This window comes from Sinocyclocheilus rhinocerous, unplaced genomic scaffold (genome assembly GCF_001515625.1).
Source record: "Sinocyclocheilus rhinocerous isolate Xijiao unplaced genomic scaffold, SAMN03320098_v1.1 scaffold348, whole genome shotgun sequence".
Lineage (NCBI taxonomy): Eukaryota > Metazoa > Chordata > Actinopteri > Cypriniformes > Cyprinidae > Sinocyclocheilus > Sinocyclocheilus rhinocerous.
Genome location: NW_015635025.1, coordinates 1,189,419 through 1,213,857, shown reverse-complemented (window position 1 = coordinate 1,213,857; position 24,439 = coordinate 1,189,419). Strand labels below are relative to the sequence as shown.

At 38.8% G+C, this 24,439-nt stretch overlaps 1 protein-coding gene across 3 annotated transcripts; it reads right to left on the bottom strand.

Annotated features, from left to right (window-relative positions):
* Nucleotides 1–4,060: 4,060 nt before the first annotated feature.
* On the bottom strand, nucleotides 4,061–23,889 carry msnb (moesin b). Of its 3 annotated transcripts, none has more exons than XM_016560262.1 (13): nucleotides 23,813–23,889; nucleotides 23,068–23,151; nucleotides 22,866–22,961; nucleotides 21,164–21,438; nucleotides 20,989–21,072; nucleotides 20,769–20,915; nucleotides 20,080–20,176; nucleotides 19,818–19,981; nucleotides 11,579–11,709; nucleotides 11,126–11,286; nucleotides 9,424–9,516; nucleotides 9,083–9,313; nucleotides 4,061–4,527 (listed from the first exon to the last, which is right to left on the bottom strand). In XM_016560262.1, exons 1-13 carry the CDS (start codon nucleotides 23,816–23,818, stop codon nucleotides 4,363–4,365), a joined length of 1,734 nt encoding a protein of 577 aa, XP_016415748.1. In that variant the 5' UTR covers nucleotides 23,819–23,889; the 3' UTR covers nucleotides 4,061–4,362. The 3 variants fall into 3 exon arrangements, with proteins under 3 accessions (XP_016415748.1, XP_016415749.1, XP_016415747.1); XM_016560263.1 differs by having other exon boundaries at nucleotides 23,088–23,151; XM_016560261.1 differs by lacking the exon at nucleotides 23,813–23,889 and having other exon boundaries at nucleotides 23,068–23,163.
* Nucleotides 23,890–24,439: the final 550 nt, after the last annotated feature.

The window sequence follows — 24,439 nt, the reverse complement described above, 5'->3', positions numbered from 1 at the left end:
TTCTCATGCTATTTGTGTTGATGTCAGATGTAGTTCTGTGCTGTGGCTAGTTTTGTTCATTTAATAAAAAGGATAGAAAAAGAATAGACCCACTTCATTGCAGTCTAGTAATGGCTCCAGCCCCTGACCGTAGTCTAGTGGAGGCTTCAGTCCCTGACCACAGTCTAGTGGAGGCTTCAGTCCCTGACCACAGTCTAGTGACGACTCCCGCCCCTGAACACAGTCTAATAATTGCTCCAGCCCTGACCGTAGTCTAGTGGAGGCTTCAGTCCCTGACCACAGTCTAGTGGAGGCTTCAGTCCCTAAACACAGTCTAGTGGAGGCTTCAGTCCTTGACCACAGTCTAGTGAAGGCTTCAGTCCCTGACCACAGTCTAGTGACGACTCCCGCCCCTGAACACAGTCTAGTAATTGCTCCAGCCCCTGACCGTATTCTAGTGAAGGCTTCAGTCCCTGAACACAGTCTATTGAAGGCTTCAGTCCCTGTCCACAGTCTAGTGAAGGCTTCAGTTCCTGACCACAGTCTAGTGGAGGCGTCAGTCCCTGTCCACAGTCTAGTGGAGGCTTCAGTCCCTGATCACAGTCTAGTGACGACTCCCGCCCCTGAACACAGTCTAATAATAGCTCCAGCCCTGACCGTAGTCTAGTGGAGGCTTCAGTCCCTGACCACAGTCTAGTGACGCCTCCCGCCCCTGAACACAGTCTAATAATAGCTCCAGCCCTGACCGTAGTCTAGTGGAGGCTTCAGTCCCTGACCACAGTCTAGTGACGCCTCCCGCCCCTGAACACAGTCTAATAATAGCTCCAGCCCTGACCGTAGTCTAGTGGAGGCTTCAGTCCCTGACCACAGTCTAGTGACGCCTCCCGCCCCTGAACACAGTCTAATAATAGCTCCAGCCCTGACCGTAGTCTAGTGGAGGCTTCAGTCCCTGACCACAGTCTAGTGACGCCTCCCGCCCCTGAACACAGTCTAATAATAGCTCCAGCCCTGACCGTAGTCTAGTGGAGGCTTCAGTCCCTGACCACAGTCTAGTGACGCCTCCCGCCCCTGAACACAGTCTAATAATAGCTCCAGCCCTGACCGTAGTCTAGTGGAGGCTTCAGTCCCTGACCACAGTCTAGTGACGACTCCCGCCCCTGAACACAGTCTAATAATTGCTCCAGTCCTTGAACACAGTCTAGTGGAGGCTTCAGTCCCTGAACACAGTCTAGTGAAGGCTTCAGTCCCTGAACACAGTCTAGTTAAGGCTCCAGCCGCTGACCACGGCCAAGTGATGGCTCCAGCCTCTGAGCACAGTACAGAGATGGCCCCAGCCTTTGAGTCCAATCCCGTCTCGGAGCTCAGCCCAGAGAGCATTGGACTGTCCATAATAGCACTAGCATTTTTGAGTGTCTGGGCAACACATACATTGGCTCCAGCCTCTGACCAGAGTCCAATGATTGATTCAACCCCTGAGTTCAGTCCAGAGTCAGTTTCAGAATGTTTTCCAAGTTCCCATGTAAAAGCCATGAAGGCTAGCCAAACCTCCTTTCGTCCCTACTTCTACATTACGGTCAGGATGACCGTCACTAGCCTCCTCACCATGGTAAAAATGACCAATGGAATCTCCTGTTCAATGGAATCTTGCATTTTGCTAACTTCACCTATTTGTCAACAAAGAGTTTGTTTGCACTCATTCATCTCTCCAGTCTGTTTCCCTGACAGAGACATTGTACTAAATTTAAAGCTGCAGTCCGTAACATTTTTGGTTAAAAATTATCCAAAATCTATTTTTGGGCAAGTACATAATCAGCCAGTGTTCAAAACTATCGCCTTACTTTAGCTCGATTCACAACGGTAAGCTTGTAATAAAGTTTTCTAATTTGAGTGGTACTGGTAGGAATTCACGGGAAATTCGGGCATGGCGCTGCATCATTACGTCACGTCTGTGAACATAAAGAAGTTGTCCCCGCTAGTATGCTATATCGCACGTGAGGATGCTGCAGGTGACGGATCGTTTATAGCCTTTTCTCACAGCAGCTGGAATAAATGGCAGATTGTAATCCAGAAAGGTCGAAACGACAATCAGTGACTGGAGATTCACCCGTAGTCAAAACCAAAATAATTCGTACTGAGAAGTGGCTATTGAAAAATGTAATGACTGAAATTGGATTATGTTCCAGTTTTAAATATGCATGTGATTACAGATACGTGGGATACTCTGTACTAAAAAGATTTATTTCAAAGAGAACGAGTTGTAAGGAACTTTAATTCGAATGGTGTGACAATTAGAGATTGGACTGTATAGAAATTGAAATCTACAGGTAATGTTAATACACACTAAATACACATACAAAATGCTAATACACAGTAAATACACATACAAAATGCAGTCTTCTATAGCAGCTGATCTGAAAAACAACAAATGTTAATATTTCACACACACACACACAAAAAACCAAATGATGATTGATGATTTGTTTTCTTTTTAAGAATGACAGTATGCTGAGAACAATGTACCTGGTCGGTCAAATTGTTCAGGAAATCAGAAATAAATAAATACACAACTTCATTATTCAAATAAAATTAATGTTGTACATGTTATAATGACTCATTTTATTTAGTATTTCTAGTATACTTTTTATAAATACATTAAAAGTATGCTTCTGTTTAGCATATTTCTTAGAAGTATAACTAAGCATATATTTAATACAAAAGTACTTCTAGTATACTTTTTAGAAATATATTAAAATGCAATTCAATATATTTTTATTGCACTTCAAATAACATGTTGGGAATACAAATGTATTATAAACATACTACTTGAATTTCAAGTATATTTTTAATACATTTAATACTACGTCTTTTTCACCTGGGTGTCTTTCAAAGCCTGAATGATATTCCTCCACGGAACACAAAAGGAGTTATTTACAGCAGAATGCCCAAACTGCTCTTCAGTATACAATGAAAGTGAATGGACACCATGGGTGTCAAGCTAGATTTTAAAAGCGTGACAGCATAAATTTCTCTCACTTCCTTACATAATGCCTCAAATGACTTAGGAAGAATTGGAATACAGTACATAACGTGCATGAACTACTTTAATGATGCTTTCATGCAGATGTGCTATAATTCACGATTCAAGCATTAACACCCTTTAGAACGTCTCCTTTTGTGATCCAATGAAGAAAGTCATGCAGGTCTGGAATGACAATGATGTTGAGAAAATTGACATATTTTTTGCTGAACTATAAAAATGCTGCCATATTAGTATTTTCACTAAAATAGAATTAATTGGCTGTTTAAATAAAAGGAAAGTTTAATTTATGTGAACATGATTGATTGGCTTTTTAGTCACATTAGGATATAGAAAAATACTATTTTTATTTTTTTAAGTATTAAGAAAGATTTATTAGATTTTAAAAGATTTTAAAACTTTAAGGAAAATGACACGTGACATCAGTTACTTTGTACTTTTTAAGTCTACATATAATAGCAATAGAGTAAAAAAGGTATTTTTTTCCTGTAAATGTATTTGAGTAAAAGTGTTTTAACAGAACTCAAGTAAAGTATAGATTCCCCATAGTAATACTTAAGTATAGTAGTGCTATTACTATCAGTCATGCTAGTAGCGCTAATGCTATTACTCAAATACTTTACACCTCTGCTTTAGCAGATCCACATGTAAAATTACTGCTGTTTCTCATTCAAGGCCTGTCTCACAGCTTTTAGGATGGTGTTGTTGGGATCTTTGGTGGATATGGACGTTTCCCTTTTCATCACGGAATTGTGATCTATACAGGGATTGGAGGACAAGCTGTAACAAAAAAAACCTGCACCCACATAGGATACCCCATATGCTCCAGAAGCATGTACCATGAAGTCCACTGAACAAATGAAGTGTTACAGGATTGTTTTCAGTGTGTGCACATGTGCAGTAAGTTTGACGTTTGCTGCCAGTCGCATGAAAAGAATGATATCCAAACAGCAAAACAAACTCAGACTGTTGTTAAAAGTCCTCAGTGACCATCAGTGACTGGAGGATATCAAAACACCAGGATCATGTGGTTGAAACGTGTCACTTTACTGTATAAACTGCTATGATGAGCACATTGGAGATTACATATCAGGGGTACAAGCACATACTACTTTTGTTTGTTTCTTTTTATTTTATTATTATGTCAACTCAATACAGTCTAATTTCTTTAATTCAAACAATCAAGAGGTTCACAACATTTATCCTTGCTTTAACTTCATGTTGTGCTTTTTAATTCACCTCAAAAGACTAAGATCACTGATTTGGACACAAACTCTGCAGTTCAAAATGTCCTGTAATGGATTATTAACACTGCTAACAGACAGACATTCTGTCCAACTGGGAATTCACATGGACTCGAATTCATCAATGCGCTGTTTGGTGTTTCCTTGTCGGATTTGCCGTAAGGTCTTGTATTTGTCCCTCCCTAACCTCACATTCTCAGCATGGATCAGATCATTTGCAGTCTTCATACTTTCATCACGAGCATCTGCCAGCTCAGAGCTCAGAGCCTGCAAAGACATAAAGAAACAAATCGTAAGTATCATTTCAGTGGGACTGATATGATCATTTGGGTAACACTTTATAATAACTTTCATTAATAAACCATTAACAAACTACATAATGCTTAACAGATCAGGGTGCTGTGTGTACATTAATGAGGAAAAAAAATTAACTTAAATGATTTTAGCAAATGGCTGCAATATAACAAAGAGTGAAAAATTTAAGGGGGTCTGAATACTTTCCGTACCCACTGTATAGCTAGAAATATGAGATAATGTGCTTGTTAATGTTTACTAATGTACTTATTAAAAATTACCTAATGAATAACAGATCATTATTTATTGTAAATTGAAATGTTTACAAATGTCATCAAACATTCAATTCATAAGATCAAGCACTTTTTTAAAAATCTACAAATGATTTTAACAGAAATTATACAGTGATTACAAGCTTATTTGTACTTTTGAATGCTAACAAATGTCATTAAATATCAGTTCATATATTACCTAAGTATATTTTTTACATTTACAAATGTTGAGAAAAAAATAAAGATCCTATATTTGGTATTTGTTTTTTGTGTATATAGACTTCTACTATTTTCAAATCTTAACAAATCATTTATCAATCATTTATTCTTGTTTTTGCAGTACCCAATCTAAAGTTGAAACTATTCATCATTTGTAAATGTTTATAAATGTTTACCAATCATTCAGATACTTTATGGGCATTAGACATTTAGCTGCTGTAACAACGTTTGTGTAAAGGATGATTAGTTGAGATTAGCTTTCTAAAGACGTAACGCACAATCAAGCGTTAGCGTTAGTTCTGGCAGGTCACGTGAGTCAAGCTTGCATCAGCTGATTCTCAGCTGATCATATCTACCTATAGGAATACGACACCTATCGCGGCATTCCTATATAAGCTCTATTCAGTATTATTCAGCAGCTTTTCAGCTTGCTCCGGAGCAAATTACCCTCCTCCATCCCCAGCTCCTCCTTTCGCCACAGTCAGGACTTGGCTTTCTGATATTCCTTGCTAATCAGACTCCTTTATCTTGAATAAAGTGTTACACTTAAATATTATTAAGTACATTAATGATATCTGCCTTGTTCTGTTCTGTTAACCCTAGTGGGGTTATTATTGCTGCTCTCCCTGCTCATTCATGACAGGCTGCATGGATGGGCAGGGAGGTTTTTGCCCAGAACAGAACCATACCGCTAAACCAAACTTTATGCTAAGTATCTATCATTTTGACGATAGTGGTCCTGACAGAACTGTAATTTGCTTATAAAACATGTTTTTTTATTGCCTCAACACTTATATTAGTATATTATTGTATATCGTAAAACAGAATATTCCTTGAATCATACATCAACAGGAGAAAACAAAATTTTTTTTCAAGAAAATACTTTATTTTATATAAGTATATAATCTATCAAATTGACTCCTGTACACTGTTGACCGTTAACCAACCCTTAAACCTACCCATACCACCAAACCTGTCCCTAACCTTACCCGTATCACACCTCAATAGCAGCAGAAGTGTTGTGCATTAACAAAAGCTTTTGGTCATTGTATAACATGTCTTAAAATCATTTGTAGATTTTTCAATAAGTCCATGATCATATGAACTGAAAGTTGAATGACATTTGTAAGCATTGTAATTTACATGAAATAACTATCTGTTAATCATTAGGTAATATTTAATACGGTTATTAGTTAACCATAACAAGCACATTACCTCAGGTTTCTAGCTGTTTGAATATATATGAACTAATGATCTGTTAAGCATTACATAATGTATGTTAATGATTTATTAATGAAAGTTATTTTAAAGTGTTACCATTATTTGTTCTGCAGAATTTCTATTTGTCTTGTATACTAAAGGTGAAACAAAAAGGGCCACAAGAAATGAAAGAAAGCTTTTTGAATTATCCATCAATGTTTTTATAATTCAGTAATTTGTCAGAAATGTTTTAGTTAATACAACCTCTCACGTAATATGTAAGTGGTGATTTGCATCAGACTTGTAAGCACTGGAATGTATAGGTGTGTAATGTAAATGCAAATTTAAAGGTCCCCTGAAATGCTTAGAAACACGCAGCATTACTCTATGTGTTGACGTCATTTTAACTGAAACAGGAAGACAGGGCAGGGACATATCAAGCAGCCCCATATATATATATATATATATATATATATACACACACACGCACGCACACACACACACATATACACACACAGTATATACACTGGTTGCAAAATTATTTTTCATTTTTGTAAGTGTTCATTTAAAGGGGTCATATGATGCTGCTAAAAAGAACATTATTTTGTGTATTTGGTGTAATGAAATGTGTTTATGCGGTTTAAAGTTAAAAAAACACATTATTTTCCACATACTGTACATTATTGTTTCTCCTCTATGCCCCGCCTTCTGAAACGCGTCGATTTTTACAAAACTAATCGGTCTGAAAAGCGAGGTGTGCTCTGATTGGCCAACTATCCAGTGCGTTGTGATTGGCCGAATACATCAAGCATGTGACGGAAATGTTACGCCCCTCACATACTGTGATGTGCCGTGTCCGGCCGGAGCGACGAGACATAAACATTAAGACTTCTTTTTTTCCTCAATGGAAAGCATATTTACACTGTTTGAATCGTTCCCTGTCCACTATATAGTGCACTACGTGCCATGAGAAGCTGAAGTACGATGTGACGTCAAAAAAATCGTTGAGCCGTTTTGGCGGAAGTGACGAACTGCAAGCTTTGAATGCTTATATCTTCTAAATGCGAATTTTTTCACTGTTTTGGAGCACACTGCCTTATAGATAACCTTAAGACTAACATATTGATACTAAGACCCAAAAAACTTTAATTTTGATTTCATGGGGACTTTAAGCATTGCACAGAGGCCATGGACTTTTTGAAGCCAGTGTATTGTGAACCAAATATTCAGAGATGCCAATCATTAGCTCCCCGACATTGCACATTTTGAATGGTTCCTTGGTCTAACACATCATTTTAAGATCTTGAAAATTCTACTTCTGAACTGATGAGTTGAATCAGCTGTATTTGATTAGAAAGACATACAAAATGTGCAGTTAAGAGGCTCTTGGAAAACGTTTTAGAAACTAGGCCATGGCAATGACAACTTTTTATAAACATGATGACTGCCTCTTAGGGTGTATTCACACCTGTCTTGTTTGATTAGATTGAATCGAACTCAAGTTCGTTTCCCCTCTTGGTGCAGACCTTTTTGGCAGGTGTGAATACAGCAATCGCACTCTGGTGCGGACCAAACAACCATACCGAGACCCAGCTGAAGAGGTGGTCTCGGTCCGCTTCCAAACAAACTCTAGTACGGTTCGTTTAATAAGGTGTGAATATGACCCGACCTTGATCCGACCCAATTGCAGAAATCACGCTCAGAAACAGACAGCTCGCGCATATAGTGCTGTAATTTGCGTTTCAATGGCTTAAATAACTTGTTTTTAAACCACAATGCTTAAAAACATATGCAAATGATGAGTTTTCGTAACCATGGCGCACAGCAACGTGACGTGAGCTAACTAAATAGGCTAAAGCTTGCCGCAAAAATTACCATGACTATGTTGCAGGAAAATAGTAAGGAGATATTTGAATTATTTATTAATAAACTAGTGTTTTATGAGTCAGTGTCACTATGAAGTTGATGATCCTGACTCGCCATCCCATCATTGGACACGCCTTTAGAAAGAAATGCATCTTTACGGATTACATAATAATAAGAGGTTTTGGATTTGAATTATTTCGTTTTGTAGTCATTTAAAGCTTTCTATAGATATATTCATCATGTATGTAAGGAAAATATTCGCTGAGTTTCGGTGCATTTTTGTGAAGCGCTCCTGTTCAAGTCAGAGACGGCAAGCGCATCCTATTTGTTTTCTTTATTTTACAAAAACACAACGTTTTCTTGATATTGTGAGTGCACACACATAAAAATAGACCCTTTACAGTTCTGAACAATGTATTATTCTTACCTTTATGAGCAAAAATGACAGCGTATTTAATTTGTTTCCACTGATGTCCTGAAGCGCGCTTCAGCTTCCACTCTCCGCACAAACGATTGGATATGCACCTAATAGCGCACATTTATCTAGGTTAAATGTTTAAACTAACATTGTGATATGCTTTAAGTATTTTATATCTGTAGATTTTATTCTCGGCAAGTCGTAATTACAACATCGTATGACATTGTCTCATATGATGCTCATAAGTTTCTTCATATTGCGTTAGTATCTGATAACACCAAATCAGTAAAAGAATAAAAATTGCACTACAAAAGATCTCCATGATTAGCCTGTTTTTGCACTTCCTGTTTTGCCCTGCTTGAGAATTTCTGTCCAATGAATGGATGACCTTAGCACACGTGTGGTTTTGTTTACAATTTCTGGTTCACTTGCAAAAAAGGGCAGTGTGAAAGCGAACCACACCAAACAAACAAAAAATCATCATTGTATTTGGTCCGGACCAAAGCAAGTGAACTAGCGGACTTTCCTGGTGTGAATACACCCTTAAACTCACCTGTAGGCGCTTCTGCAGATGTTCATTCTTCTCAGTTTCTGTTATGCGCTGCTCTTCACTGCGGTCTTGACATGTTCCAGTGGATGTTAGCTCAGCACTGGCCTCAGCACTGCTCTCATCATTTTCATCATGGTCATTCTCCATCTGGGACATTGCCTGGATGTGGACCCCAATTAGCTTACTCTTCAACTCCTCTTTTGTCTTCTTCAGGTCTACCTCAACCATAATCGCCTGCCAAGATATCAATCCAGAAAAGCTCAGTGAACTATTGTGAGACTGCTAATGTGTTTGCTTGAGGCTAACCGTATAAAACAGATGCAACAATACATTTACACTCTCACCCTTCTCTGCCATTTCCTGGCTTCATCCTCTTTTTTCTTTTTGGCATCTTCCAAAAGAGTGATCTTGGATGTCAGCTCAGCCAACTCTGTTGCCTTTAAAGTTATAAATGTTAATTCCATGTAACTAAAACAGAGTGTTTCAGGCTGTATGAGCCATATAAGTTATTGTTAATGTCAAAACACTTGCTGGCTAAAGATTGTTAGTAAGAAAGATTGTTAAATATCACGTGCCTAGTAGAATACGTAAAGGACTCGTGGAACTGTGGAAGATGCCAGCAGATGTAAGGTTTCAATCGTTGTTTACAATAAGTTTGTTTAGATAAGTCATTGTACTAATTATTTATTTTTGCTTATTATCTTTTTGCTTTTGTGAATAAACTAAACCAGGGGTGCCCAAACTCGGTCCTGGAGGGCCGGTGTCCTGCAGAGTTTAGCTCCAGCTTGCCTCAACACACCTGCTTGGAAGTTTCTAGTATGCCTAGTAAGACCTTGATTAGCTGCTTCAGGTGTGTTTGATTAGGGTTGGAGCTAAACTCTGCAGGACACCGGCCCTCCAGGACCGAGTGTGGGCACCCCTGAACTAAACCATCGTATCATACCATCTCATCATTGGAGCACTATTGAATTCACCATTACGGCGTCTAGACGAAGTGACTGGAGATCACAATTTGGTCATTGCACAGGCAGAGGGTGAAAAGAGGTACTACAGCAATGTACAGTATGAGAAAAATAAGGTGTTTTTTGAACTTTGAATAATGTAATTGTATTCTAGGTGTCTCCTAAATAAAACATGTTAATGGCCACAATATGGGAACTTAAAGACTGAAAGTTGAAGTTGACATCATCCATCCTCACTGTATGGAAAAGAGCATGGTGTACATACATCATAATTTCTCTTTTAAGAGAAGAAAGATAGTCATATGTGTTTGGAACGTCATAAGGGTGAGCAATGACAGAATTCTGTCATTCCAAATGATATCTCTTCAAAAAATCTTTGTTTCTGAAGAAGAAAGAAATGCATACATGTATGGAATGATATGAGGGTGAGTAAATGAACTAACCATCTAAGATCATAATGTATCTCTAAAAGGTTTTGAGTACATATTCCGTAATACCAGATTCTCCTGGTTCTTCATCTGGTTCTCAGATTGCTGCAGTAATGCTGACTTCACGTCTTCTGCAATCCTGCGGTCTTTCTCCAGACGCTCAGCTTCTTCCTGAGCAAATTTCCTCTCCCGCTCCAGCTCCAATGCTCGCTTGGTCTGCTCTTCCAGTTCTGGACGACACAACTAAACTGTTACACAAATAAACTTTTCTGAAAAGTAAAATATCATAGAAATATTTAAGGTGTCTCTGTTTGTTTGAGAATCCAGCCTTACACAACAACAATGGCTCAACCTTCAGTGTGTGGCGGGACTATGTGACTAATTGCAGACAGGTGGTGTATTCAGAAAACCTATTTGAGAATAGCCACTATTTTTCCAATTCTATTTGGTGATGCGAATTGAGGGGAAATTACACACTTTACCAAACCCATTAACTATTAATGTGACATTTGTAGTTCCAACCCTCTTGAGCTTTTTTGGTCTGCTCTTCAATTTGTCGAAGTCTTGTATGGAATGATATGAGGGTGAGTAAATGAACTAACCATCTAAGATCATAATGTATCTCTAAAAGGTTTTGAGTACATATTCCGTAATACCAGATTCTCCTGGTTCTTCATCTGGTTCTCAGATTGCTGCAGTAATGCTGACTTCACGTCTTCTGCAATCCTGCGGTCTTTCTCCAGACGCTCAGCTTCTTCCTGAGCAAATTTCCTCTCCCGCTCCAGCTCCAATGCTCGCTTGGTCTGCTCTTCCAGTTCTGGACGACACAACTAAACTGTTACACAAATAAACTTTTCTGAAAAGTAAAATATCATAGAAATATTTAAGGTGTCTCTGTTTGTTTGAGAATCCAGCCTTACACAACAACAATGGCTCAACCTTCAGTGTGTGGCGGGACTATGTGACTAATTGCAGACAGGTGGTGTATTCAGAAAACCTATTTGAGAATAGCCACTATTTTTCCAATTCTATTTGGTGATGCGAATTGAGGGGAAATTACACACTTTACCAAACCCATTAACTATTAATGTGACATTTGTAGTTCCAACCCTCTTGAGCTTTTTTGGTCTGCTCTTCAATTTGTCGAAGTCTTTCCATGAGCTCCATCGTCTCTCTTGCAATCTTCTCAGTTTCTTTCTCTGCATTTTCTCTTCTTTTTTTCTCATTTTCCAGAAGTGCTCTAAAATTGACATGCATTAAAAACATTGTCACCTCTAGAAGAACATTATGCTCTGTTCCAAAATCTAGTGAGCTGTCTTTTTCTAAAAGTCCTTTCACGTCAAATACAAATATTACTTCCAAGAAGATTTTGAATTTGAATGTCTCAGTTACATTATGTAACCCTGTTCCTTGAGTAGGAAATGAGACACTGCATCAGTAACTGACACTACAGGAACACCCTAAACGTCTGAAGCCTGTATATGATTATATGATCATGCCAGTTCATAGGCTGATGACACTAGCACCACCCTCTAAGGCTGTACTCACACTAGGCGATCTGAACCATGCCCGAGCCAAAGCCTGGTTCATTTGACTAGTGCAGGGGTCGGCAACCCGCGGCTACGGAGCCAAATGCAGCTCTTTCACCCCTCCATGGTGGCTCCCTGTAGCATGGGCATAGAATACACGGGGGACATGTTCCCCCAACTTTTAATAAAACCTAAACTCTTCCCCTGCACTTTTTTCAGGCAAGTGTGTTCACGTAGATGTTTTCAAGGGCCAGTGTGAATAAATATAGATTTAAATTAAAAGATACAAGATAGTCACATTGTTTTGGATACGTTTTATTCATATCCAAAACAATGTGAACATTACAGAGCGCTCAACACTCTCATGCAGTGTATGTTTCATTCATACTCGAAACCGGAGGGCACTCTCACGGAAAGAAGTAATAATAACTAATAATAACTTTTGACATGCCAGGAAATCCCTAATATGGACAAAGGCATCCAGTGATCGCTGTAGCTAAGCTGAATAACAAGCATAAACCATAACTGATGAAACGTGAAGACAATAAACGATTGCGACAATATATGGTTTATGTGTGTTTTTCAAGTCTTCTTCAGGTTATATGAATGATACAGTGCTAACTGACATAACATTTATAACAGTACAGAAGATATAAAATATATTTTTGATATATTTTTATATTTTGATGTGGCTAATTCTTCAGTGATTTCATTTCAGAATATAATAGTAAACACCATTTCATTCAGAGACAAGAAACAAGGTAATTCAAGAAGATGTATATAGAAGAAGGGTGCCCTTGAACAACGCAACCAGATCTGGCATCCACTGCTGGTGTGGCTAATCTTGAACTATGAGCAGGACTCTGGTTTGTGACTCTTGAATCTTGGTACGGCTACTGCTAGCAATACTGCTGGCCGAAGTGGAAAAGGGGGAAAGGCATAAAGAAGCCTGGTCTGGGTCCTCCCCTTGACAGAAGATAGGCTTCCACTCCTGGAAGATGTAAGGCCCTCACGGAAAGACCCTGTGCATGTGCCCATAAGAGGAGATATTTGGCCTTGCCATGGAGAGATAGAGAGTGCGTACTCCCTTGATGTAAGACACCATCATAGAGCTCTCTCTGTGCACACTGTTTTCCCAAAGCTTGATACACAGCTTCCATTTCCAACAGGTTTATATGAACTTTTGCCTAAAAAGGCTCCCAACCTTGAAACGGGCAATTTCACCACATGGCTCCACAACTGATCTTGGTTGATCCTTCATTATTTTTTCCCTTGAACAATTTTGATGTTCAATTCTTTTGTTGGGGCACATATCAGTCAATCGTCCAAGTAATTAATGATGCAAATTGACAGTTTTGGGGGGTAGTTGTGGCCTAATGGTTAGCGAGTCGGACTAGTAACCCGAAGGTTGCGGGCTCGAGTCTCATGTCCGACAGGAATTGTCGGTGGGGGAATAACCAGCGCAACCAATTAATGAATAACCAGCGCTCTCTTCCACCCTCGATACCACAACTGAGGTGAGAACCTTGAGCAAGGCACTGAACCCCCAACTTCTCTCCGGGCGCCGCAGCAATATTCACTACTGTGTGTGTGTGCGCACTTAGATGGGTTAAATGCAGAGCACAAATTCCGAGTATGGGTCACCATACTTGGCCACATGTCACTTCACTTTCACTTTCAAATTCCCTGCTGATGGAGGAAAATAAGTGCTGCATTCATGCACTTTGTAAAACTACAAGGCGCTAGAGACAGCCAAAGGGAAGAACCTTGTACTCGTATGACCTGTCTTGAAAGAAAAATGTGAGGTGCTTCCTGTGGATGGGAATATGAAAATAGGCATCCCGGAGGTCCACTGTGAACCAGCCCCCTGCCTTATTCTTGTGAAGAGGGTTGACAGATTCAACATCTGAAAAGGTAGTTTTTGTAGATACCTGTTGAACCTTTTCAAATTCAAGACTCAAGGTTGTCAACCTCTATCCCTTTTTGGAATGAGAAAGTAGGTTGAATGAAATCCCCACCCTACCAACTCTGAGAGCAGGAGTGTTTTTGCTCCTTTTCACAAGGGTGTTGTGACCTCTGCCAAGAGGGACCTGCATTCCGCATTTTCTTTCAAGACTGTTAGAACAATATGGTTAACATGGGGGCTTTGTTCTGAAGTGGAGCCTGTAACTGAACCTATGGTATTGATCACCCAAGCGCACTGGGTACACTGGCCCCAGTGAGCAAGGAACTGAGGCATAAAGTGCGACTTTGGAGGTTGACAACTGTTAGTGCTGAGACCAGCCTGCTTTGTCGGCTACTGCTGGTGAAAAGAGTGGTGGCTCCTCGGCTTAGGTTTGCTGAGGACTGAAATATGCTGTGAACTTCCCCAGCACTGGCTAGATGAGGCTGAATGGCCCATCCCATTCACCCAGTTTGCCACACTGCACAAGTTAGTTTCATTGCCTTGCGTGACTGCTCCAGGGCTGCCTCTTGATGCACTGTGGCAACTGACATATGGACCAAAAACCATCAGAAGACCTTTTTCTATCAGCCACAATACATTACATAGAAACAAACTACGACTTCAGGCCCATTCACACCAAGAAAAATAACAATAACATTAACTATAAAGTCCTTAAAATCATTATACATTTAAGATAATAGTGAGAGTCCACACCACAACTATAATGATAACAATAGAAAGGAACAAATTTAAAAGGCTCATGCATTAAATGGCAGACAACAGAGAAGTTCATCATCACAGAGATTGCATGCACTTGAAACATAGCATGACAAGGACACCTGCTGGTTAAAGCCATGTAAATGCAAGAAGAACAACAAAAACTGAAACTGATACTGACCCATTTAGAAGAATGAATAAAATTTGTTTTCAAGATCTCTTGTATTCAAAAGAAACTCTCTAAGCAGAGTGACAGATTCTACCTACTCCTCTCATCTTTGGAAGGATCTCATGTATCCCAAAAGTGCTTATTTTCCTTTGGTGTCTTTGCGAAAATTTAAAGAAGCTGCAGGTAATCTACAACATCTTTCATGTGAATTCTTGTTCTCTGTGATGGATAAAACACCCGAAAATGGCCGCTTCTGAAAGTTGTGAAAAAACAACTTCAAACATTGTGGCCTGCAAGTCAAGTTAAGTATGTCTCTAAAGTAGACAGTGGAGACAAGATGGAATTATAATTTTAAAATGCTAGAATCTGTGTTTCAACAGTATGATGACATTGCAACAATCCTGTTATACTAAACAGTCAACCATACTCTTTTCTGAAGCCATTTAAAGATGCAACCAATAACTTGAGTCAGACAATTTGACCTTAAGTACATCTCTAGTTCTGCCATGGTCTGTAAGACCAAGAAACCACTGTGGAGCAGCCAGGGCTGACTCCATTCTCACTGAAATTGCATTGTGACTTGTGTGCAACATCTGGACAAACTACTGTTGCTGAACAGTTTGGCAGCAAGTGGAATTTACATGCTCTACAAAATAGTGACATTCCTCAATCCAAAACTGTGTTAGTTAAAGATGATAATGAAATCTGTGGTCCATGCTGTCAAAGCTAGTGCTAGTTGATGAATTGGGGTTTGATGAGGAAAACACAGACTGTCACCAGCAAAAATGGCTGCTTTTCAAGAATTTGCCATGTACTTTGCATCTCAGCAGGAGAGAGCTTTTAGTATTTGCAGTCGCATACTGGAGCAGAGACGCATTTATCTGAATACCTTGGTGAATGACATCAGTGAATGACATGGACACATTAAGTAGGCCTACATATTTATTTATTTAGTTAGTTATTGTTAATTCAGTTTATTGTTATTTTTAAATATTGAAGAGAGGCCTGGTTTGTTATTAGGGGATAGGAATAGTTATTGTTTAATGTTTGAATAGCCATTGCTAAAGGAAAAAAGGCTTTTTGTATATTCTTAAATAGTATATAGCTAAATGCTTTTCTGTTTAGCTTTAAAGGTCCATGTGAAGGTCCATTTATTTTTAATTTTTATTATCTTCCATTGTAAAATTGTTATTATTTCTGACTTGGCCTAAATATATATTCTAAAAGTTAAAGGGATAATTAATCATTTCTGTTTGTTCTTGGTTTCTTTCTTCTTCTTTTTTATTCAACAGGAGAGCAAGTAGAAAAATACCAAATTAACAGAGGAGCACTGGCAATTAGAGATACTGAAAAATCAACCTGTACTTTTACCTGTGGGCTTTTGTGGGTGGAAGTGGGGGTAAAATGTGAATGTCATGGGTGGGAGCAGGATAGCATAATTTTGCAGGAGTGGGACTGAAAAATCCATCCTGCGCAGGTCTCTAATTTGAGTGTCCATGATTCACAAGCATAGATTAAAATTGAGATTACTGTGCTCACTTGTCATCTCAGTTTTTCTCTAAGACCGATGTTTTTGTCTTTCCAGATGGGCTTGAGGCATTTCAGTGGAGCAGTTGTTTGAGCTATACTGGCAAGAACTTCTTGCCTGGACCCTTCATCAGAGACAATCACTCCTAGGTACTTGAAGCTCTGCAAGTCTTGAGTACTTGCCCATTGACTCTAATATCTGTATTAATGTCATTGATGTTATTGATCATCACTTTTTCACTGCACCATTATATAGGCTCAGGAGGTTGTGTCATCATGCTACTGATGACAATCAATGCCTGCGAGACCTGGAAAAACACAGTGCCCATTGTACACAAGTTGGACGTGTTCCAGCAGTGCTGCCTCAGATGCATTCTCTGCACCATGTACCATGTCTCAAACCAAGAGATCCTGCAAGGGTAAAAACCACAGACTTTCCGCCATTGTGTCTAGAGAGACAGATCCCCTGCGAAGACTGCGTCAACTCGACAATCATCGGCCCAAGACCACAGGAACCAGACAAGTCCTCTGCACAATCTGACTTGTGCTGCAGCCTGGAATTAAACCACACCATGCTGGTTTTGTCTGGTCAGAGGAGAACTGGACCCCCGACTGAGCCTGGTTTCTCCCAAGGTTTTTCTCCATTTCTGTCACCGTTGGAGTTTTGGTTCCTTGCCACTGTCACCTTTGGCTTGCTTAGTTGTGGACACTTAATTTCTGGCAACATTGATTGCACAGATACTATTTGAAATGAACTGAGCTGGACGATGACATCACTGAATCAATGATGAATTGACTTTAAGTGAAAAATTGCGTGTTTACTATTGTCCTCTTGCATTATCAGCACACTATTTTCCTGCTTTGACACAATCAGTATTGTATAAAGCGCTATATAAATAAAGGTGACTTGACTTGACATGACTTGACCACAATGACATTGACGTCATCCAATGGATGCCGAAGGTGAGGAAGGCCAAATGAGACCTGGCGAAGCATGTTCAAAGAGGACTTAGAGCAAGCCGGGGTTAATTGGGAAAAGGCCGAAGCTCATGCAGCCAATTGCAACCAGTGGAATATGCTTGTGCCCTGTAGCACAGACGGCTTTAAAGGAATATACAGGTGCATCTCAATAAATTAGAATGTCGTGGAAAAGTTCCTTTATTTCAGTAATTCAACTCAAATTGTGAAACTTGTGTATTAAATAAATTCAATGCACACAGATTGAAGTAGTTTAAGTCTTTGGTTCTTTTAATTGTGATGATTTTGGTTCACATTTAACAAAAACCCACCAATTCACTATCTCAACTAATTAGAATATGGTGACATGCCAATCAGCTAATCAACTCAAAACACCTGCAAAGGTTTCCTGAGCCTTCAAAATGGTCTCTCAGTTTGGTTCACTAGGCTATACAATCATGGGGAAGACTGCTGATCTGACAGTTGTCCAGAAGACAATCATTGACACCCTTCACAAGGAGGGTAAGCCACAAACATTCATTGTCAAAGAAGCTGGCTGTTCACAGAGTGCTGTATCCAAGCATGTTAACAGAAAGTTGAGTGGAAGGAAAAAGTGTGGAAGAAAAAGATGCACAACCAACCGAGAGAACTGCAGCCTTATGAGGATTGTCAAGCAAAATCGATTCAAGAATTTGAGTGAACTTCACAAGGAATGGACTGAGGCTGGGGTCAAGGCATCAAGAGCCACCACACACAGACGTGTCAAGGAATTTGGCTACAGTTGTCGTATTCCTCTTGTTAAGCTACTCCTGAACCACAGACAACGTCAGAGGCGTCTTACCTGGGCTAAGGAGAAGAAGAACTGGACTGTTGCCCAGTGGTCCAAAGTCCTCTTTTCAGATGAGAGCAAGTTTTGTATTTCATTTGGAAACCAAGGTCCTGGAGTCTGGAGGAAGGGTGGAGAAGCTCATAGCCCAAGTTGCTTGAAGTCCAGTGTTAAGTTTCCACAGTCTGTGATGATTTGGGGTGCAATGTCATCTGCTGGTGTTGGTCCATTGTGTTTTTTGAAAACCAACGTCACTGCACCCGTTTACCAATAAATTTTGGAGCACTTCATGCTTCCTTCTGCTGACCAGCTTTTTGAAGATGCTGATTTCATTTTCCAGCAGGATTTGGCACCTGCCCACACTGCCAAAAGCATCAAAAGTTGGTTAAATGACCATGGTGTTGGTGTGCTTGACTGGCCAGCAAACTCACCAGACCTGAACCCCATAGAGAATCTATGGGGTATTGTCAAGTGGAAAATGAGAAACAAGAGACCAAAAAATGTAGATGAGCTGAAGGCCACTGTCAAAGAAACCTGGGCTTCCATACCACCTCAGCAGTGCCACAAACTGATCCCCTCCATGCCACGCCGAATTGAGGCCGTAATTAAAGCAAAAGGAGCCCCTACCATGTATTGAGTACATGTACAGTAAATGAACATACTTTCCAGAAGGCCAACAATTCACTAAAAAATTTTTTTTTATTGGTCTTATGGAGTATTCTAATTTGTTGAGATAGTGAGTTGGTGGGTTTTTGTTAAATGTGAGCCAAAATCATCACAATTAAAAGAACCAAAGACTTAAACTACTTCAGTCTGTGTGCACTGAATTTATTTAATACACGAGTTTCACAATTTGAGTTGAATTACTGAAATAAATGAACTTTTCCACGACATTCTAATTTATTGAGATGCACCTGTATAAGGAATATGTGACTCTCTTGCAGCAACCATTGCAGCAATTTATTTATTTGCAGTGCAATGATACAATCAGCATTTCTCTCAACTTAATCATTCTGTAATAATTTGATTCAATTCTGGGACTGCATTTCTGTGAAGAAAAATAGCAATGCAACCTTAAAAATTTGCCAAAACTACGTATTTTATCCACCTTATTTTTCATTGCGGAAGTAAGCCGTTTTCTGTGAATGTGTGAGACTTCCAGTTCATTAGGGAAATAACGAGAAGAATAACAACGTGCAGTAAATGGTAAAACTGTTTGCACTACAAACCAGTGTGTTCATAATTAAGATAATACATTAAAATAATATGGTAAGACACACCAATATGCAATATCAAGCAGCAAAACGAGCTGTTTTGTACAACTAAAAATAGCTGGAAGCAGATGACAACGAAAGCCAGACCCATAAAATTTACAAATAGCCGCGCCCGCTCTTACCGTAAAAATAAGGTGGATAAGGCAGCCTAATGTTACTGCCTATCTTATGGAACAGCCTTGACATTAGGAGCATGCCCACAACGCTTTAAAAACCTGTCTAGCTAGGCAGCTCACTAAGTTTTTGAACAGAGCTATTGTGTTAATGATTTACTTTCATAAAAGATACACAATTATTGAGTCTGCATGAAAGACAGTGTCCTATATAAAGTGATTTTGTCTTTGGTATCACAAAAACAGTGTTGGAGATGCTATGTGTGATGTATCTGTTATAAATGTTGTCACCTCTCTTGTTGTCTCTTGTTCTTCTCCTCTCTGGCCTGCGCTTTCATCTGCTGCACCTCAATGGTGTCTGGCTTGCGGCGTCGCATGTAAAGATCATGGTTTCCCATGCACAGAGCCAGGATACGCTTGTTAATGCGCAGACGAGGTGCATAGAACACAAAGTCCTGTGGTTGAGCAAAGGAAATGTAATGCAGCAGATGAAAGACTATGAATGAATGAATGAATGAATGAAAGAAGGGTTACATTTTTTATACTTAATTACCGGTGATTTTTTGTCTATGGGTTTAATGACAAATTTCTTGTCATTGAAAGAAATATTCCGTATCTCACTCCAAGGGAATCCAATCTTAGGTGTCAGCCTGTTGAAAAACAGGAATACTAACATGGCATGGTCATAGACTGTAATAAAAGATGGACGCGTCTCCACTTCCTTCCACTATAGAAAAGTGAAGCCAACAAATCCCAGTATGGCTGCTTGTGTCAATGACGTAATTTGGAGCCTGAGTCTGCGCAGTACTGATCGTGAGGTGGAGACCGAGAGAATAGTGAGAGATATCAAAGTCCCGCCCAAACTCCCGCAGACCCAATCACAAGCTCACAATCATGACGCCACACCCCATTTTTTATAGCATCAAATAACTAATTAGAAGCAAACTTATTAGAAAAACAAGCACTTGAACATACATCAGCATTATAAGAACCACCTAAAATGATGGAAACAATCTTTGGTAAAAATGTATTTGATCTGTAATTAGATTTTTTAGTTTGGCTTATTTCCCATTCGTTTACATGGAGAGGGCGGGGTTTATGACCTATCCTGCAGCCAGACACCAGATGGTGATCAAAATATTTTGGCTTCACTTTTCAGGATGTGTGGGCACAGTTCATTGCACAGAATTTATAACAAATCTAATTAGTTGTATTGCAAATAAAATATAGATAAAGGTGTACTTGTCTAAACGTTCATATATGTTGAGTCCCAAAGCATCAACACCCAACCACAGCTCAGATCCTTTTTTGTTTTTGATGCTGAAATAGTTCACTCCATACATCTCCAGATCCTGGGAAATCTTCAAGTATTCTATCATAGCGTCCTCTCTGTGGAGATAAAGCTTTACTGACCATGTACTCAAACAACTAGTTTTAGGTTCAGAATTTGTGAAGTTTCTACCTGAGCATGCCTTTGTGTTGCTCATGCCACACCTGGATTCGTTCTTCCCACTGCTCTTTAGTCAGTTTGTGTTGTTCAAGAACTCTAGAAGAAGGTATTTGCATGTAAAACAGCAGCTTTCAAAACACAACACAATAATGTGATCTTATTTGGTGTACAAAGAATAGAACAACACCTTTGTGGCAGCAGTTTGTCTCTGCACAAATATCCAGGCACGTGATATTCGTTGTTGTGTTCACCGTATTTCATCTGCACAGCGTATGAGGCCAGGAGAACGGCCGTCTCAGGTGGACAGTAGATATCATCGTTCAAGATCCCCTCTTTCACCTGGAGGAAGAAAAGACGCTGCGTAGCTTCCTGAATCAGCTCTTCAGCCACGTCCTCAGGGTAGAACTTTGCTCGGAATTTAATCAGCAATGGGTTTTCTTTTCTGACATCTTGAGCAGTCACCTAACATACAAACACAAGTATTTGTTAGATGTGTTTCACTATGTTCTTTTAAGTGCCATTAAACTGATGCGAAGGAAAACTCTGTATTCACGGAAATACAATTACTATTACACATTAACAATAATATGAACAGAAAATAGTATTGTAAAATACATAAAAATAGAGAGTTGCTATTTACAGAGAATGTAGTTTTTGCACATAAAATTTGTACTGTCAAGAGACTTTATTGGGAAATGTTTATTTTTTTTTACTGTTAGCATTGGCTATTAAAGGGACAGGGGCTTGATTACAGCCAACAGCTTTTTACGCAGTGTATAAAAGAGCATGTATGCATGATTGAAAGTTTGCACAGATAAAGTGAAACCAATAGTATAATCCTGCAATACCGAAGACAGCATTTAAATTCTATTCCATCAGACGAGATCTGAATCAAACCTGAAACAAACAGGAGCAAAGAGTAGATCCATGGAAATAATTCAATGTTTATTTTCTTTTTCTTTTATGTCTTATTTTTAACGTAAGAGTGAATGCGCCCGTTTTAAACTACAATGTGTAAGGCTTCCAGCATCGGCCGCTTAGTTATTTTATCTGTGCAGAAACAGTTCATTATGCAGCTTGATGTTGCAAACTAGTATTTGTTATCATATTATTTTCATTCATTATCGTTATCATAAACACGCTAGTTTGTAGCACAAACAGTTTTACAGTTTCCTGAACTTTAAGCCGGTTGCACACCAGATGAGAAGTGCTACGTTTAGGTTTTTCATAGGTTATTGTGTATATATCTATAAAAAAGGCTTTTCTTTCTAGGAAAACGGAATTTAAAACCAGAAAATAGGTGCCCATATATTGATACAAAGGTTAAATATTTCAAGAGGTTTAGCAACTGCTATGTTTAGGGTTAGGAAGTGGTTACAAGAATATATAAATCAAATGAAATTAAAAATTAAATGAAATTAAAAAGCAAAAAGTAAATAATTCCTGGAAATTAATAACGCAAATACAGAATTTAATAGTAAGTGCTATAAAATAGTATATATATATATATATATATATATATAAATTATTTTTTTTTTGTTAAATCCTATAAAGGCTTTCCCTGTATTGCAGGGTCATGCTACTCAGTAAAACACTGGGCAGAAAATGTGTCTTTTTATGAGAAAATGGGATAAGGGGATTAAAAGTTTTGACATCTGGCAACCACAAGCATGAAAACTTGTGAAGGTCTATATTTTTTGTACTCATTTTTGTTGAAGAAAATATATATAGATTATGGATATAGAGATTTTTATTTTTTAACCCTCTGATGCATCTTTTTTTTTTGTCAAAAATATTGCATGCTTATATAGTCACAGTTAGTGTTTAATGATGACTACCAATTATTTATGTCAAAAAAAAAAAATAAAGCAGATACGATGAAGATTAACCCGCTTATTGAGTTTCAGCCATGTAGAGAAGCCCTTGCTGTCCTGATACTGCAGTCCAAAGTACCAGATCTCTCGAAGTCCAATCGTTTTCACAACCTTCAGGAGGACAAATGCAAAGATGTCACTGATCGTTCACTCTTTAGGGTCTACTGTCAGTGTTGCATTTGATGATTTTTGTCTAAATTCCATGCAAAATACATACTTGGTCAAAAAGTTGTTTACCAGTTGTACTGTGCTGAATGGCAAACTCCAGCTCAGCATCCATTGTAGTGACCCTTACGTTTATCTGAAAATACATGATGTGCAATAACACAGGACATTGTTAAATCTATTGTAAAAGCAGCTGTAGATAGGGTCAGCTGCATTTTGGACAACTGAATACAGCACCATCATTTCTTGAAAAGTAACACCCAAATCAAAGATAACTTCAGAAGAAATGGAAGCCTTTGAGATGAAAGATGGGCATTAAACTCACATAAAGCTAAACAAAACACTAGCATTCAGAAGAGGCGCATCAAGATACCCGGGGTCACGTCTCAAAACTTGGGGTTAAAAGCAGGTTTTAGAACGAAGTTATCCCAGGGTGGAGCGCAGTGTGAAAAGCCCCAAAATTGAGTTATGATTGTAGCTTTATTTGGTTTAAAATAAATTGACAAGTATTTCATAATAACATCCAAATTAACTAAAAGGTTTGAACTAGGCAGTAGTCCTAAGCTGTGAACCACCACATTCCATTCAACTTCAATACGTATGTTTTAAACAAGAGTATTTGAAAAAGATGAAGTTTTTATTCGAGAGAGGGAGAGAGAGTACAACACATATTTTCTCTTACTGATTTAACACATAGCCTAGGTCAACATTTTTGAAAAGCAAAACTGATCCGTATTAATGAATCTACAAAAATGAATGAATGAATCTGCAACAATAAATATATAATCGATACTCACAGACATTTGACGATATTTTTATAGTTCCTCACTGTTGTCTTCTCGTCACGGTCTGCTCTCGTCAGAGTCATATGAAAGGACTTGCAATATTGGCCAGGATTACTCTAGTTAATGTGCTCCATTGTGCCTCTAATCCAATGGCAGCCCAGGAATCTCTCTTCAGATTAAAGCTTTGTGTAGGAATTCATCATCAGGAAAAAATAAAAAAGAAAGCAATAGAAATAACATTTACAGTATGCAATAATTTATGAGGTATTTTTCTTGAGGTTCAACACAAGTACACATTGGCAGACATGCAGTCAGCTGAAGTGTAGTCAGCTGTTTGAAGCATTTTGTGTGCAAGCATGTATAATCGATATAGTTGGACACAGGAACACAAAGGATGCGCCTTCCTTTGTTTGGCCTATGGATAAAAACCCTGAGTTCTCCCTCTTTCTCTGTTCGTTCTCATTAGTAGTAGAGTGTGGTTGTATAGATGCTTGTTCTCCTGTTAGTTTACCATTAAAATCTGTTCCTAGAATTCTCCTTCATCGTGCATTTCATTTGACTGCCACATTCTGTAACAATTACTGTTACAAACACACACACACACACACACACACACACACACATATATATATATGTGTG